This window comes from Clinocottus analis, unplaced genomic scaffold, assembly GCF_023055335.1.
Source record: "Clinocottus analis isolate CAN_PGR_092001 unplaced genomic scaffold, fCliAna1.0.p SCAF_25, whole genome shotgun sequence".
NCBI lineage: Eukaryota > Metazoa > Chordata > Actinopteri > Perciformes > Cottidae > Clinocottus > Clinocottus analis.
The window spans coordinates 2,439,701-2,457,758 of record NW_027175987.1 but is presented as its reverse complement, the minus strand read 5'-3'; the positions used below and the strand labels follow the sequence as shown (position 1 = coordinate 2,457,758).

Genomic DNA, 18,058 nt, shown 5'->3' with positions numbered 1-18,058 from the left:
TATTTTTTTCGACCCTTGAAGTGGGGTCACTCTTTGCGTGGAGTGGCACATATCTCAAAGGGGTAGGGTGACAGGGTGAAGCCAAAACAGGGCTTCAGCACAGGTTCCACACCCGGAGGCATGGAGAAGCTGAAGCGCTGCATGAAGGAGGTGAAGAAGAGGAAGAGCTCCATCTTGGCCAGGTTCTCTCCAAGACACAATCGCTTGCCTGCAGCAACATCAATCACAATCACAATTTGCCCATCGCTCAATGATACTTTTATAAATATATTGTCTACTGCACGTTTCTCTAGCGGTAAACTCCACTGATGATACACATGAAATTCTGCGACTCTACTTTTATTTGACCTCAAAATGAGAAACTGCACGCTCAACAAAATTAAACATTTCTACTCATGTTGCCCTCTTGTCCTTCCTTTTTCCTATCCATCTCCAGCTGTATCTAATAAAAGCAATACAACTCGTAACAAAAGAGAAGTTATGAAAAGCCCCTCACCGGCAGAGAAAGGGATGAACGCAGCTCGCTTCACAAACTTGCCCTCCTCGTTCAGAAAGTGTCCGGGGTTAAAGGTGTCGGGCGTCTCCCACTCATTCTTGTCCAACAGCACCGAGGTCAGGTTGGGGATTATAGTAACTCCCTGGCGATGGGAAATGTAAAGAAAATTCATAAAAGATGCAACATATTTGTGCAGGTGACATACAAATTGTGTATGAGAACTGACCTTAGGGATGGTGTAGCCTCCCAGCTGGATGTCCCGGTTGGTAGCATGAGGCACGCTGAGAGGAACGATGTTGCTCAACCTCTGGACCTCGTGTATGACAGCGAACGTGTAGGGCAGGTTGGCACAGTCTTTCATGGACGGCTGTCTGGACCGTCCAATCACTCCGTCTATCTCCGCCTGGACCTTTGCTGTGAAACGGGAGGGTAAGGAGGACACCATACACTTGTCTGTGAGACTTAATCAGTGCAATTCAGGTCTGCACTGTTTGTGCCGAGCTTCTTGTCCACATCTGCAAGTTCTTACCCTGGATCTCGGGGTACTTTGACATGTAGAGCAAGGCCCAGCGCAGGGTGACGGATGTGGTGTGACTGCCAGCCCCGAACAGATCAAAGCTACACATTACCAGATTGTCCTCATTAAAACCAGCGTCTGCCTCATCATCCCTCTTGTCCTGACGCTGAAGATTTAAAAAAATAGACAACATCATGTGGACCTTTTTCACAACAGCCATTTTTACAAGTCATAGAAGGGACACAGGTGTGATTGATTAAATGAATTACTACCCTCTTTCGTTGAAGTAGAACAGGACCGTGATTAATTCGATCAGCTGTGTTTACCCAAAAACATAAGTAGAATGTACATGCAAAATATGAATAACAAACAACTACCTTTGTTGTTTGCCTATAGGTTCCACGAAAGTGAAATATTCAGAGATTGGAAATTTTTTTTAATGTTGCCATTGGATCAAAACCAAATGAAGCCAAAGATCGTAAAGGGAGCAAGAGGAAGGGGCCATTAAAATATATACTGGAGAGGTATCGTTTGGTATTGTAATGGGTTTTCACATTCAAATAGTAAGTCAGGCCCATGCATCTGAGTCATAAAGCCGATTTACAGTATTTCATACTTTGTCTTTCCTCAGAAATATGAGTGAAACCATACAAATTAGAACTGCAACATCAGCAGCCAAAAACCAAAAGATGTTTATTTTGCGAACATGTAGGACAAAGAAAATGAGCAAATGTTTAAATTGAGAAGCTGGGACTGAGGAATGTGTGGCATGTTTTGCTTGAAAAATGACTTAGAAAGATAATTGGCTCATCAAAACAGTCGGCGATATTTTTTCTGACCACCCACCTTCTGAATCTCATTCAGGTAACAGTCAATGAAGTCTCTGGGCTCAGAGGGGTTCCAGTCTTCCTTGTGCTTATCGACTTCTGTTTTAATCAACTCCGATATTTTACCATAAATACTTTGAAGCTCCCGGTGTGGCCCCGGCAAACGCCTCATCAGCCGAGGAAACGAGTTGTACAGCTGTCAATATCAACGAGAAGACTGTCAATAAGACAAAGAGGACTTTTACATCAACGGGCAATGCCGAGCAACAATTAGTCTGTGACATCCAAAGATGACTGAATCCTGAGGTACAGTACAAAGCATGGAGCTTTCTTCTATAATTAAGAAATGCAGTACCTGTACCCAAATGGAGCCTTCCATCTGGGACCCTTTGTCCAACAACTTCATCATTTTCAGGAACTTCTCATTACCGTACTCAAAGCGATGGCCGAAAACCAGGGAGCAGATGATGTTGGAGACGGCGTTGTTCATTATTAAAAGTGGATTGAAGGGTTTTCCTGGACAGTTGTTCACATGTCAAACATCCAAATGAAGTGTCAGTAAGAAGTCAGTAAGAAGCCTTCTGTATTTTACTTCAGATTACAGGAGTGTGTCACGTTGCAGCCAGTTTTAAACATTTGTTCTCCAGATTCTTTACCTTTATGATTAGCGATTTCTTTGGATATATACATGAATTCATCCAGTATGGAGAATTCAAGGGATTTCTTGCCAAGGCCAAAGTATTTGAGAGTGAAGAGGGCAAACCGCCGTTGCTGTTTCCACACATATCCATTAGAAAAAATAATACCTGACGAGAAAAAAATCATTCAGATTAAAAGCCAACTCAGAACAACAGATTGTGATATAAATGAGGTCACAGTGAATACAGTAAGATGTCATCTTAAATTTGATAAAAACTCAAGAGGAATGGTTGACTAACTAATAAACTGTCCTCTGGTTGACCTCTGGCTGACCTCTGGTTCATTAGCTACACTAGACCTTCAAAGCAGCGCCACTCGAGCAAAATATTGTGAGTCACTTTTCTTCAAAGACTATCCACGACTCGCTGCATCAGTGATAGGGTAGAACATCTCAGTCAACGTCGTTATAAATATGTCTTTACCCTGGTTGGGCAGCACATCAGAGTGGATTGGATACTCGGGCCGGTCATTCATGTGGTCTCCTTTAGCGAGGCCCTCCTGCAGCGCGCTGAAGCCGTTCAACACCACCGTCCACAAGGGGCCCATTTTCAGGCTGTATACGTTTCCGTACTTCTCCGCTAACTGCCACAGGGACGACACAAGGGAGATCAGCACACGAGAAGCAAACATGCCACCTTCACTTTGAGTTGAGAGAATGTATATTAGATATGTTACAACCACATTGCATAATATGCAGTGTTGTTGAAGCGTTGGTTTGAAAATAAAGCAAATCGACAACAGATATGAAAGCTGGGAAAGCTGCGTAATCGAAATGATCTTTGCCCATGTGTGCACTGTTGTGTACACATGGGCAACATTCCACAGCATTCCCACTTTCACAATTTAATATTTATTTTATCCAACCCAATTATTTTAGTCTGTTTCTTGAGATAATGCCCACATTTTTAGATTCTTAAAACAGAAATACCGTGATTTTAAAGAGTCCTTTACAAGTAAAATCCCTGCTTTATCTTGCAATCTCACTGATGTAAAAGTTTATGAAATATAAAGTGTCAAAAGAGAAAGTTCTCATGAAGCAGAAATAACCCTTTGAGCATATGTATTACAGAATTATTACTGCTGCATCAGTTAATATAATTGTACTCTTATAGTTGGTGAAGGTGGAGTTTAAACATGCAACTAGTTTAATATATTACGATCATGTTGAGTGTCAAACTCTTGTTTTAAGAGCATGATTTATTTTAGTTTATGTGCTATACTACTTATTTATTCTATAAAGTAATGCATTTCCCGCAATCTGACAATAATGACCTCAGTCCTACCTTAGTCATGTCTCCATGGACATTGTTGGGGTCAAGGGAGAACATGTTGCCCACGAGAGGAAAGGCCCAGGGCCCTGGAGGAAAGCTGCTGGGCCGACGGGCCCTCAAATACTCTGCGGTCAGCAGCAGGACCAAAGTGAAGAGCAGCAGGCTGCGGCCGTCCAGCCACAGCCACGCGGAGGGAACGGCAGAGAGTTGATCCATCGTGTCCGGCTGCCTCTGGATCGTATCACAGAGGCAGTGCAGACTGCCGCTCTTTTCTACACTGTGGTGAACAGTGCAGCGGGCTTATGGCTGGGCTGTGATTGGCTGTTTCCTGGAACGGGCTCAGTCCCCAGTGAAACACTTGTATCTCCAAAACAAAAACTTAAGAGGAAGTCATCAAATTTGAGCAAAGCTTTTCTTGAAAACATTGCAGGTGGCCTTTATTGAGGAGGCTTCTAGTTCTTAGTCTTAACTGCTATTTAACACTTTATTTCAAAGCCTTTTTACCCAGATGACTTACAAGGTTTTTGCATACATCAATATTCTCAATTATGAGCTCGACCCTATATTCTACATAATCGTCTGGATATCAACACATTTCATTGCAGTGCCACGAATTGAGCTCGCCCTCTTTAATTGAAAGTTAACTACGAGCACACATACGTACAACATATTAAATACATGCTGCCGATTAAGTCTCACAGCGATTACTCCATCAGCTGATTGGGGTCGTATATGTTCAATGAACCAACCAGTCGGAGTCGGCGCAGTTTCCGTAAGCCAATCACAGTGTTTGTTAAACCGATGCGACCCTCCTCCACCCCAGGTTACTTCAGTCAGCAGTCAGTCCTGCTCATCATCGGGTTTCACAGCAACTCCCTTCTTCAACACCACCACCAGTGTCTGGACTCCAGGGGGGATTCTGTCTTTGCAGGTATCAGCATCACCACCCCTTGCTTATCCAAATTCAGGATGGAGTCCAATCGCCAAATACAAATATATGTAATTGTAATCAAATATTGCTAAATTCTAAAACAAGTACCTCCTGATTGAAATAATGTCGGTGCCTATTATATTGTTATTCTGAAGAGACTTGATTGCTATGGGACGGCATTTTTGTTAATTGAGGCAGGCTAAAGTAAACTAGGTTTACAGATTAGAGGGGATACAGCTATGGTTTAGAGCCCACTGAGAAAGTGCAAATGAACCACCACAAATCACAAAGGTTGTGCAATCTTTTATCCAAATTAGAACCAGCTCCAAAATTTAAACCAATCCTTTTGCCCCGTGACCTGGAAACAGTCATTTATTTATCTTTTCGAGACTTACTGTAACTCCCTGCTCTCTAGCAGCAACCAGAAGTCACTCTGTCGCCTCCAACTTACTGAAAAAGATCTCTGCAGTGGACACCATGACATGTCAGTATATCACAATATGACAAATATCAATTTGATATATTCAACAAATCATGAAGAAAACACAAATTAACTATTGCTTTAACATTTTCGTACGTCACATCGACAGTCAGCGGGAGGTTACGCAGATTTCATACGGAACTGGTGCCAAAGTGACGCCGATGATTAAGTCCATCACAGGCTTCACCCCAGCCGGCATTGAGAAGGTGAAGCGTTGCATCAGAGAGGTGAAGAAGAGGAAAAGCTCCATTCTGGCCAAGTTCTCCCCGAGACACACCCGCTTACCTGAGACAGGGGGAAAAAAACAGAAAAACGTCACAGAGTTTTGGCCACTTGATCAAACTAATTTAAATTATTAAACGGCTTTTACAGAAAGTAGAACTTTTAACCGTCCTGGTAACTGTCAAAAATGTTGTCCTTATTTTTGTCAGACTCAGCGCCCGTGATGTTTCTCAAAACAATAACTACCCTAGTTTTAAGTAAAATAATGAAAGCTGACACACCAAGACACCTTCAGTGATTGTTTTGTAGCTTGCTCAACTAATCGCTCTGTTATAAAAGGATAGAATGGTATAAAAAGTAAAGTCTCATGTACAGAACAAGTACCAAAAAGTTGTACTTGTGCAGTACTTAGTTGCATTCCACGACGAGCATTCATCAATCTGCGGTCATGATGTGAGAATCTCCACAGGGTCACGAAGTGTGTTGGGAAAGGCTACCAGCTCCACTATAAACAAGTGAAGACACCAAGAACACAAGTGATCGTGTTGCTCCTCACCAGCAGAGATCTTTTAAATTACTAATTCATATTCATGAAAATGCCCATCTCTGCAAACCCCCCAAAAACATGCATGTCTGGTGCCTTCCATAATAACTGAAATGATTCTGCGACCGACATTTATCACAAGAAGGAAGTGGTTTTTGACCCCTGGCCTCCATCTTGCCTGTGTGCTCAGCTTGATTGTGAAAGTTTATCATGATCAGCAATCATTATATGAGGGTCACTGTAGTATAACGTAGTGTGTTGGGAAAGGCTACCAGCTCCAGTATTAACAAGTGAAGACACCAAGAACACTAGTGATCGTGTTGCTCCTCACCAGCAGAGAAAGGGATGAACGCAGCTCGCTTCACAAACTTGCCCTCCTCGTTCAGAAAGTGTCCGGGGTTCAAGGTGTCGGGCGTCTCCCACTCATTCTTGTCAAACAGCACCGAGGTCAGGTTGGGGATTATAGTAACTCCCTGGCGATGGGAATTGTAAAGGCAACTCAGAAAGATGCAACATGGTTGTGTACGAGACATGGAAACTGTGCATGGTAACTGACCTTAGGGATGGTGTAGCCTCCCAGCTGGATGTCCCGGTTGGTAACATGAGGCAGGCTGAGAGGAACGATGTTGCTCATCCTCTGGATCTCGTGTAAGACAGCGTCTGTGTAGGGCAGGTTGGCTCGATCTTCCATGGACGGCTGTCTGGACTGTCCAATCACTTCATCTATCTCCGCCTGGACCTTTGCTGTGAAACAGGAGGGTAACAGACAGAAGTTACAGTATTTTGTCAACAGGTGGCCATAATGTATATTTTACAGGAAGAGGTTTGTTAGTCGTAAATCCGAAGGTCTCAAACTATTCTACAATAATTGTAACCTTGGAAGTCAAGGCAGTCACATTATGTGTCCAATTGCTCTTGATAACAAATTTGTCTAAGTATCGCCCATTCACCCATTATTTAATAATAACAGAGAGCTTTACGGATTTGGTCGGTGCTCTTACCCTGGATCTCGGGGTGCTTCACCATGTAGAGGAAAGCCCAGCGCAGGGTGGTGGATGTGGTTTCAGTTCCAGCCAAGAACAGATCGAAGGCACATATAACCAGGTTTTCCTCATCAAAGGTATTGTCAGCCTGCCCCTTACTCTGAGAATATACACAAGCAGATGTTTTAAGACATACTGTTAAATTATTTAGAAAAATGATGTTGAGGAACTTTTACAGCCAGGATTACAGTAATTTATGAGCTAAAAGCCTTGAACGTGTACTGGGCCTTGTATCTTGTTAAAGGTTTTGCTTCGTTAGATTCAATGTTGTTGTAAATAAGGCCATTAAAGATATTAAGAGATAGGCCGATAAAATGTGCTCTCAGGTCTTTGCACATTTCAACACATGGCAGCCAGGAGTGAGGCCACAATGAATCGATGTGTCAGTGCAACATATTAACAGCTGATCACTGTGACGCAGGTACAAAACAAGCAGATCTGATATTCAGAGGAACGTCATTATTATAAGAAAAACCAATCTAGTGCCAATCACCTGCTGAATCTCATTGAGGTAGCAGTCGATATAGTCTCTACTGTCGGAGGGATCCCAGTTCTGTTTGTGCTCCTTAAGCTCTCCTCTTATGAAGTCCTTTACACTGTTCCAGATGTGATGGATTGTGTGATGAGGCCCTGGCACGCGTCTCATCAGCAGAGGGAAGGAGTTGTAAAGCTGCAGAGTAGAGCAGATTGCAACAGCATATTGAAAACGTATTATTTTCTGTAACAATCAAAACCATGTATTGAAATATAAGTTAAAATTACTCTTGTGCAGTTCATTTATTACTAGCATGCACGATGAACTGATTCATGAAGAGGAAGGTATGATACAGCAATAGGATGTCTTTAACAGCTTTACAATGCTGTACCTGAGCCCAGATGGAGGCTTCCAGTTCGAGACCTTTGCTGAACAACGATATCAGTTCCATGAACTTCTCGTCACCATATTCAAAGCGATGCCCAAAAACCAGAGAGCAGATGATGTTGGAGACCGCGTTGTTGAGGATGAGGTGTGGATCGAAGGGCTTACCTCCACAATTAAACAGACAATTAGACAATTCAAACGTAAATTAGACGTGTTTGTTTATTGAGAATAATTTTTAATGTGTCGTTGTGCATTCACTGTTTACCTTGATGGCTCTTGAATTCTTTTGCACAATATGTAAATTCCTCCAAGATGACGGGTTCAAGCGACTTCTTGCCAAATCCAAAATGTTTGAGGGTTGAAAGTGCGAAACGCCTCTGCTGCTTCCATAAATTCCCATTACTGAAAATTACACCTGATAGTGGACAAAAAATCATTTTAATTGAGTATATATAAAACAGGAAATATACAGGGATATTCTTTTCCACAAATATGTAATAATAATAATAATAATAAGTTAATTATTTGTCTCCTTTTGGTAGATTTATTTTGGTTGGGGTGGCCATTCCCAGAAGGTAAAGTCCACTCAGGACTTGAACCAACTCATCGCCAGTTCCGAAGCCAAATCCCTATTTCTACTGGATTAATTTAATGTGCATTTTTTTTGTCTTATATCTTATGATTTATAAATGTTCAGAATTCTTGTTTTTTTTGTAAGTTCTAAAAAAACAATATAAAAACAATCATAAAATGATGTTAGGTGTAAGGAACACGAACATAAAAGCTAACATATTCCTAATGAATTCTGTAACAACCACACAGAAGATGGAGCTCAATAGAAGCATGCAAGAATGACGTGTGTGTGAGGTCCTCTCACCAAGTCCATGGAGCACGTCCTCTATCAGAGGGAGGTCTGGTCGGTCTGTCAGGCTGTCTCCCTGATGCACCAGAGCTTCTTTCAGAACCTCGAACCCGTTTAACACCACCATCCACTTCTGGCCCATTCGAAGGCTGTACACATCTCCGTATCTCCCTGCTAACTGTCAGTGGAATTGAGGAGGGACATGCTAAACATGAGGAGGGAGGTGCTTTACATGACAAAAGCCACAATTGAGTGAAAGTAAAAATACCTTCCTGGAAAATGACTCAAGTTAGAATTTTGAGATTCATGAAGTTCATGACCAAGCAGAAGTTGTGTTGATACAAATAATTGTGTTGGCTGTGATCCATCCAGGAGCAACAATGTTCAACATAATATATTGTACATAAGTATACTTTTGCATCTGAACTTATCATCATAATTCTCCAAAAAGCAATATGACACTATAAAGGACTTGTAGCAGTGTGTTTATAAGTATACTCATTCCGCCCGGTACCGGCCCCTGGGCCCCTGGGTCCCTTGTTACCGCACAGAAAGAATGAATGGAGAAAAAAAAGAAAAATAAGAAAATCAAGCCCTGGAATTTATTATTTTTTTTAAATGACCGGAAGAATCCGTCTGTGCGAAACATCTTGACAGTAGGTTATGTATGTGTACGTTTCCCCAAAAATGAAATTGAAGTTTGTCTGTTGGTTTGTCTCTGCTGGTGTTCTGGATTAAAACCAAGGCAGAGGACCCTGAGATCGCCGAAAAAGCACGAACACCTTGGCTTTCTGTCTTTGTTACACGTTAAGCAGTAGACTGGACATAAAGGTTTAAGTCATGGAGTAGACTGGACATAACGAACACACGTCAGATGTCGTTGTTTCCCGTCACCCTTATATGAGACCCGGGCAGTGAAAATATTGTCACCGTGGTCCGTGACGCATAAAGGTTTGGGACCGCTGGACGAGAGGATGTAGAGGCAAATGCGTAATATTGTGATTCGCCAAACCTGCTTGCGTAAAGTCAGTGTTCCACCACAGTCCCCGATGTTTTTCTTCTTCTTCTAAAGATAGATTTTAATTTGTAACGAGTAACGAAGGTTTCACGGGAAATGTATGGGAGTAAAAGTACCAGTTTTCTTTGCAAATTGTAGTGAAGTAAAAGTAAAAGTCAACAGAAATATAAATAGTAGAGATATCCAAAATACTTAAGTATTTATACTTCGTTACTATACACCACTATGTGTCTTTCATTTATGTTCTTTAATGTCTTTTTTTTTATATTTATCTTGCTTATTAAGTATATAAGTACGAAGATCAAAGTGAAACCGGTGTCAAATGTACATGGCCATGAAAACAGATTCTGTCAATGACATCTGTTACCTGTGTCAGACTCTCATGTGTCCTTTTGTAATCCACGGTGAAGATGTTGCCCACGATAGGAAAGGCCCGGGGCCCCGGAGGGAAGCTTCCCAGCCGACGGTTCTTAATATAATCTGCAGTGAGGATGAAAACTGTCGTGAAGAGCAGCAGGCTTTTGACATCCCAAATATCATACGATCCAAATATAGACAAGATTGAATCCATTCTGCAGTCCAGGAACCCAGCCCGTCGAAACAAAGCTTGTCCTTGCGTCTCCTGTCACATAAGGAAAAGAAAACCGCGGTTTTTGAGGGTCCAACTCTTCTATAAAGTGGACTGACGGATCGCAACCAACTTTAGGTGCATACCGCCACCTACTGTACCGGGATGTGCAGATTCAGGGATAACTCTTCTAACTAAGAAACGAACAGACATCAAAAACAGAGTTGCATTCAGTGTCCGAGTCTTAGCCTTGATATGAGTATCTCCTCTCTCTCTTCCCTTGGAATTACTTTACATTTATGGATTGTTGTGTATTTTGATAGTTCCTTCCTTTGCAGTTGTTGTCCCACTTCCTCTGCCATAATTCCCCAAGTGCTTCTCTAATAACAGCTTTCGCTTCCCCTTTGCTAAACGAAATACTCAGTATTTGCTCCTTCTTGAGTTTAAGAGCTTTCTGAGCAATCCTGTCTACTCACTTGTTCCCCTCCATACCTTTGTGAGCAGGAACCCAGCAAAAATGTGAACTAGTCCCCAGCCTTTGGAGCCTCAACAGATATTTCGAGCACTAAATCCTCTCGTGTAGGTCGTTTGGACTTAATGCTGTTTAACGCTGCAGCAGAGTCTGAGCAGATAACCACTCTCTCGGGCCTGACCTCTTCCACCATTTGCAACCCTTAAGATTATAGCAGTAATTTCAGCCTCGAAGACAGACAGTCTGTCATTAATTCTTTTACATATAGCCCTATTAAATTCAGTTGTGAATACCCTTGCACCTACGTGACCATTCCTATTGTCTCTCCACCCATCGGTGTATATTTGCAGATAGTTATAATAAGTGTAGTTAATACTCTTGTGGTTGATATCCAATGCCACAGTTTTTCCCCACCCATTTTGTCCTCTGCTCTGTGAGTGATAAATCCACATTGTTGGCTGGAAAGATCCACAAAGGAACATTTCCCCACGTCCCATTAGGACCATACTCATACCTATTTTTTCCAAACTCATTGGCTACTGCACTGATGCTCCATCCAAACCCTTTCCTTTTATTTTGTGTGTATTACCAACATTCATGCAGCACATTGGTTGCAGTTCCTCTCCAGATCCCTTTAGTTTCACCCAATATGTCATAGCTATTTTGGCCCGTCTTCATTTTAATGGCATGTCAGCTTCCTCCAGATATGCGATGTTTGGGGTGGATTTGACTGCACCCATGCTTCGTCTTAGAGCTCTGGACTGGATTCTATCGAATATTTCAGGAGTGCTCTTAGCAGCACTTGCTCCATTTATCATACACCCATAACCTATACTTGATCTTATAACGGCTGTATATATTTCCAGCAGTGACTGTTTATCTGCACCTCATTCATGCCCAGAAACTACTCTCATAACATTGATCACCTTTTTTGCATCTAGTTTCAATATGCTTAATGTGAGTTCTCCACAAACATTTCCCATCAAAATCACACCCCCAGGTACTGAGATGTATGAAGCAAGCCCCTTTCCTCTAAAAAGAAAGTTAATCTGCGCGTGATTATCTTTTCCAGCGCTATTTCTATCTAAACTGGAATTATAACTGATTTTCTTTTCCCACTCATCCTATTGATAATCGCCCAAACGTCACGCACCTGTATTTCTCTTCAAATAGATGAACAGAATTGCCTCCAAGCATTCCTCTTGGCTGACTTAATTACTTTCCGTACTACTGCTCTCTTTCTTTGATTCCGGGGGCTTCTTGCCTTTCTGAAGGTATGATTTCTTTCTGGCATTTTTACATTGCTCATTCCACCATGGGACCATTTTCTTTTTCCCATTCACTTCTTAGGAATGCATATTGATGCAGCACCAATAATCATAGACGACGCTACTCACAAGCTGCTGTCTACGTCATGCAGACGATTTAAACAACCCTGTTTTTTGTATTACTTTATTAATGAGGTTGGAATACAATTGAAAGAAGGAATATGAAAGTGAAACCAAAGTATTTTTCACAGAATGCAAAGCTACTAAACTGTTTATTTGTTCAAACATGCTAAATTAAATACGTTCACACACAAACGATGTCTCATATCCCTTTATGTTGTGATTCATGTTCAGATTATAATCTGATCATAAAAATGTGCAGTTTATGAAACACAACTCAGTTTAACCTAAAAGTGCTAACTTGATGGTATTGTAATGTGACAAAATAGTTGATTCAAAAGACGATACTCAAAAAGACTGAAGGTTTAACACTTTCATCAAAGCTGAAGTCAATAAAAGAATAAGGCCGGAGGTTGCAGTACAACACCAGAGAGAGAATATCATATACAGCAATTTAATCCCTTTACAGGAGCAATGTAGCGTTCGCAGTTTGCCAGCAAGTTTAATGGATTATTAAAAGTATTTCCAAGGTAAAGCAACGGTTATTTACATGATCTGAGTTTGTCGGTCATAGTTGTTTGTTCTTGTGAACGGTCGAATGACGCGTCACTTTAAATGTGAATGCGGCAAGGAATTGTGGGGCATCTCCTTTCCAAAAATCAGTTTGATATATTGATTAAACTTATCACAGTGACATAATCATATGTGCAGAGCACAAACAATCTTTGCTGCTCCTTCTATTGTTTTTCTTTATTTTAGGGCTCCTCTTAGCGGGAGGTCAGGCAGACTTCATATTGAACTGGTGCCATAGTGACGCCAAAGCGAAAATCAAACACAGGCTTCACCCCAGCAGGCATGGAGATGGTAAAGTGCTGCATTAAGAAGGTGAAGATGAGGAAAAGCTCCATCCTGGCCAGGTTCTCCCCGAGACACACCCGCTTACCTGAGACAGGAAAACAAATTGAAACAAACATTTGGACATTTCTTTCAGACTAATGTCAGACAACAGTAGCAGGCGTTTACATATGTTTTTTATATTCCTGGTAACCATAAGAAATTGCCCACTATATCGCAAAAGTAATAGACATTTTCCACTCTTAATCTTTTAAATTCCTAATTTATATCCATGAAAATGCCCATCTCTGCAAACCCCCCAAAAACATGCATGTCTGGTGCCTTCCATAATAACTGAAATGATTATGTGACCGACATTTATCACAAGAAGGAAGTGGTTTTTGACCCCTGGCCTCCATCTTGCCTGTGTGCTCAGCTTGATTGTAAGAGTTCATCATGATCAGCAATCATTATATGAGGGTCCTTGTAGAATTACGTAGTGTGTTGGGAAAGGCTACCAGCTCCAGTATTAACAAGTGAAGACACCAAGAACACTAGTGATCGTGTTGCTCCTCACCGGCAGAGAAAGGGATGAACGCAGCTCGCTTCACAAACTTGCCCTCCTCGTTCAGAAAGTGTCCGGGGTTCAAGGTGTCGGGCGTCTCCCACTCATTCTTGTCAAACAGCACCGAGGTCAGGTTGGGGATTATAGTAACTCCCTGGCGATGGGAATTGTAAAGGCAACTCAGAAAGATGCAACATGGTTGTGTACGAGACATGGAAACTGTGCATGGTAACCGACCTTAGGGATGGTGTAGCCTCCCAGCTGGATGTCCCGGTTGGTAACATGAGGCAGGCTGAGAGGAATGATGTTGCTCATCCTCTGGATCTCGTGTAAGACAGCGTCTGTGTAGGGCAGGTTGGCTCGATCTTCCATGGACGGCTGTCTGGACTGTCCAATCACTTCATCTATCTCCGCCTGGACCTTTGCTGTGAAACAGGAGGGTAACAGACAGAAGTTACAGTATTTCGTGAACAGGTGGTCATAATGTATATTTTACAGGAAGAGGTTTGTTAGTCGTAGATGCGAAAGTCTCAAAATATTGTACAATAATTGTAATCTTGGGAATCAAAGCAGTCACATTATGTGCCTAATTTCTCTTGATAACAAACTTGTCGAAGTATTGCCCATTCACCCATTATTTAATAATAAAGAGCTTCACTTATTTGGTCGGTGCTCTTACCCTGGATCTCGGGGTGCTTCACCATGTAGAGGAAAGCCCAGCGCAGGGTGGTGGATGTGGTTTCAGTTCCAGCCAAGAACAGATCCCAGACACACATAACCAGGTTTTCCTCATCAAAGGTATTGTCAGCCTGCCCCTTACTCTGAGAATATGCACCCATACATGTATTAAAATGTGCTACAAAAAAACTATTAAACTAGTAATCATCGATGATGGTTACTAGGTATACTCTGCTGAAATTTACTCCAAAAATAATGTGGACCCTATAAAATACTCGTCCATCATCACTTACGAACAGCACTGAAGTATGTAACCCTAACCCTAACCTTAACCCTGTATTTTTTCTTTTCTTCTTCTTTTGCTACAATCAGCTTTTAGGCAGTGTGTAGCTCCCAGAAATAAAAGTATGAATTTACAAAAAAATGGGAGTGACCAGCTACACACACCCACACACACTTTATTGCTCGTATTAAGTTAGTGGCGCCCCAATGAATCGTTGTGTCAGTGCAACACATTAACAGCTGATCGCTGTGATGTAGATACAAAACAAGCAGATGTGATGTTCAGAGGAACGACATGAAAAACACAGTGTGAGAAAAACAAATCTCAAGCCAATCACCTGCATAATCTCTTTGAGGTAGCAGTCGATATAGTCTCTAGTGTCGGAGGGATCCCAGTTCTGTTTGTGCTCCTTAAGCTCTCCTCTTATGAAGTCCTTTACACTGTCCCAGACGTGATGGATTGTCTTATGAGGCCCTGGCACGTGTCTCATCAGCAGAGGGAAGGAGTTGTAAAGCTGCAGAGTAGAGCAGATTGCAACAACAGCGTATTGAAAACGTATTATTATTTTCGATAACAATCAAAACCACGTATTGAAATATAGTTTACAATTAACTCTCGTAACAGTATTTCAGAGAAAGATTCACTATTACAATCAATACCACATATTAAAACAAAGGCAAAAATTGTTTGGATTACCATCAACAGCTTTAAAATACTGTACCTGAGCCCAGATGGAGGCTTCCTGTCCGAGACCTTTGCTGAACCACGATATCAGTTCCATGAACTTCTCGTCACCATATTCAAAGCGATGCCCAAAAACCAGAGAGCAGATGATGTTGGAGACCGCGTAGTTGAGGATGAGGTTTGGATCGAAGGGCTTACCTCCACAATTAAACAGGAAATTAGATTAGTGTATTTGTTTCTTGTGTAACACTCCAATGTGTAGTTGTGCATTTACTGTTTACCTTGATGGCTCTGGAATTCTTTTGCGCAATATTTCAATTCCTCCAACATGACGGGTTCAAGCGACTTCTTGCCAAATCCGAAATGTTTGAGGGTTGAAAGTGCAAAACGCCTCTGCTGCTTCCATAAATTCCCATTACTGAAAATTACACCTAATAGTAGACAAAAAAAGGTAATTCAATTTAAATAGATAGAAAACAGGAAAATGAAGGAATATTATTTGTACATATAAAATATTTTCTTTTAACAATCCATGTCATACCAAACTTTTATCGGTCACATGTAGCTTGCGATGCACTTTTAATTACTTATTTTTTACAGCGCTGTTATTTTATTACAAATAGTTTTTATATTTGGGAGTTGTTATGACTGCAAAAATAAAAAGTGTGAACTTTTATGTGTTAAACGTTCTAAAAGGTAATAAAAAAAAGAGAAAATGCAAATGCAGTTGGGAGGTGGGGAGGCAAGCAATTAATTACACAGTGTGTTTACTTAACAATGTTTTCCTGTATCACAGAAGTCACAATAGCACTGAGTTGAATACAGATTGTGTGTGTGTGTGTGTGTGTGTGTGTGTGTGTGTGTGTGTGTGTGTGTGTGTGTGTGTGTGTGTGTGTTAGGTCCTCTCACCCAGGCCCTGGGATATGTCCTTCACCAGAGGGAGGTCTGGTCGGTCTGTCAGGCTGTCTCCCTGATGTACCAGAGCTTCCTTCAGAACCTCGAACCCGTTTAACACCACCATCCACCTCTGGCCCATTCGAAGGCTGTACACATCTCCGTATCTCCCTGCTAACTGTCAGTGGAATTGAGGAGGGAGAGCGTGATGCCTAACATGACATATAACACAAACAGTCCTCATTCCATCTTTTAGATTTTCAATGACATCTATTACCTGCGTCAGACTCTCATGTGTCCTGTTGTAATCTACGGTGAAGATGTTGCCCACGATAGGAAAGGCCCGGGGCCCCGGAGGGAAGCTTCCCAGCCGACGGTTCTTAATATAATCTGCAGTGAGGATGAAAACTGCAGTGAAGAGCAGCAGGCTTTTGACATCCCAAATATCATACGATCCAAATATGGACAAGATTGAATCCATTCTGCAGTCCTGTCTAAATAAAGCCTGTCCTTGCTTCCCCTGTCACATAAAAGGTTGGTGTGATGCCACTATACTCACTCTGTGTGGCAACAACAAAAGCCTACTGATTGCACTAGACTATGCTCTCTAAATTATTTATGAAGGGATTTAAACACTGTTAATCTGTGACCCATTACATTACATTTCGGTTAGCTGACGCTTTTATCCAAAGCGATTTACAATAAGTGCATTCAACCAGTACAAACTCGGAACAACAAAAATCAATTAAGTACAATTCCTTTAAGAAAGGTAAACTAGAAATTTCCCTTGCTCGAACATTAATGCTGTCAACTCATGTAATACTCAATATTTATTGAAACTATGCAACTTTCATACCCCGGTGTAACCATCTGCCTTCTTTGCTGTCGCACAGCGCCCCAGTTTCAGTGATCAGGAGGTAGCTGCTGTTGTTGATGTCGAGCTAAAGTTTTATTCAAGTCTAAAAATGTACATTTGTTGTTTGCGTTATTGCACGAGCAGGGTTTGTCTGCGGAATATGTTTCCTCAGCTAAACAGGTTATGAAAACATTGAATTGGAGTTTTTTTATACCTCTAACAAGCCTCAACTGGATTTGGGTCGTCAATCAAAAGCCAAGTTGAATGAGTAATCTCTTGGTCCTCAAATCATTTGTGGGAATCAGTAACAAACAAATATTCTTGCAAACAGACGTGAATAATTTCAAAAAGACGTGAAAATAAATTCCTCACCCACTGAAGTAAAATTGATCAGAAAAGTAAGACAGGTGATAAACTCACAGATGAGGAACTCCACAAGGCTCCTTCATCTCTTCTAGTTCGGTTGGGTTGCCTTGACATAACACGGTCACTGCTATTCATGGAGCGGTACGAGAGGAAAACTTCCTCTGGATGAGGATAGCGGTGATGATGAAGGGGATTCTTGACATGTGCCTGAATGCAATAACAAAATATACAATAAACGATCCATCTTTTTGCAGCACATTGTGGATCTTATCTGGGTTTTGAACGCTGGCTATGATGTCCACTTGTTGTGCAGTCAAGAATACAGAGAAAACTTCTGCTTGATGGACAAAAAAAAATATGCCCCATTTGGTCCTCAGACATTCCTTGTTTTGTTTTTTTTTACATCTGCCTTTAAACCATCCTGCACTTTCAGGAGAAGTGGCCTGCTGTAAAGCTCGCAGAGAGCAACATAGGGTTCAGTGTCTCGCTTAAGGACACTTTGATATGCAGGCAGTAGGAAGTGGGGAGAGAACAGCCAACCTTTAATGATTGCTTACGTTATACAACACTTCTTATAAAACTTTTAACTGTACTTCTGGAGCACACACTGTGGTGAGGATTTTGTAACATGTGTGTCCTTCTGATGCCACCTTCAGGCCAAACCTCACTTTACTCTTTTACTGTACTATTTGTGTTG

At 41.6% G+C, this 18,058-nt stretch overlaps 3 protein-coding genes across 3 annotated transcripts; all 3 read right to left on the bottom strand.

The window, feature by feature from the left end:
* Positions 1-26: 26 nt before the first annotated feature.
* LOC137794424 (cytochrome P450 2J4-like) lies at positions 27-4,026 on the bottom strand. Its single transcript, XM_068591155.1, has 9 exons — positions 3,823-4,026; positions 2,962-3,121; positions 2,497-2,646; positions 2,196-2,356; positions 1,860-2,036; positions 1,026-1,179; positions 723-910; positions 497-638; positions 27-208 (listed from the first exon to the last, which is right to left on the bottom strand). The coding sequence occupies exons 1-9, from the start codon at positions 4,024-4,026 to the stop codon at positions 27-29; spliced, it is 1,518 nt and encodes a 505-aa protein (XP_068447256.1).
* A 1,305-nt stretch (positions 4,027-5,331) lies between these two features.
* On the bottom strand, positions 5,332-10,344 carry LOC137794422 (cytochrome P450 2J2-like). Its single transcript, XM_068591153.1, has 9 exons — positions 10,141-10,344; positions 8,771-8,933; positions 8,159-8,308; positions 7,898-8,058; positions 7,525-7,701; positions 6,990-7,131; positions 6,545-6,732; positions 6,320-6,461; positions 5,332-5,507 (listed from the first exon to the last, which is right to left on the bottom strand). The coding sequence occupies exons 1-9, from the start codon at positions 10,342-10,344 to the stop codon at positions 5,332-5,334; spliced, it is 1,503 nt and encodes a 500-aa protein (XP_068447254.1).
* A 2,624-nt stretch (positions 10,345-12,968) lies between these two features.
* Positions 12,969-16,620, bottom strand: LOC137794423 (cytochrome P450 2J2-like). The gene is made up of 9 exons (XM_068591154.1): positions 16,417-16,620; positions 16,155-16,317; positions 15,527-15,676; positions 15,283-15,443; positions 14,899-15,075; positions 14,280-14,421; positions 13,838-14,025; positions 13,613-13,754; positions 12,969-13,144 (listed from the first exon to the last, which is right to left on the bottom strand). Exons 1-9 carry the CDS (start codon positions 16,618-16,620, stop codon positions 12,969-12,971), a joined length of 1,503 nt encoding a protein of 500 aa, XP_068447255.1.
* Between the last annotated feature and the right edge of the window lie 1,438 nt (positions 16,621-18,058).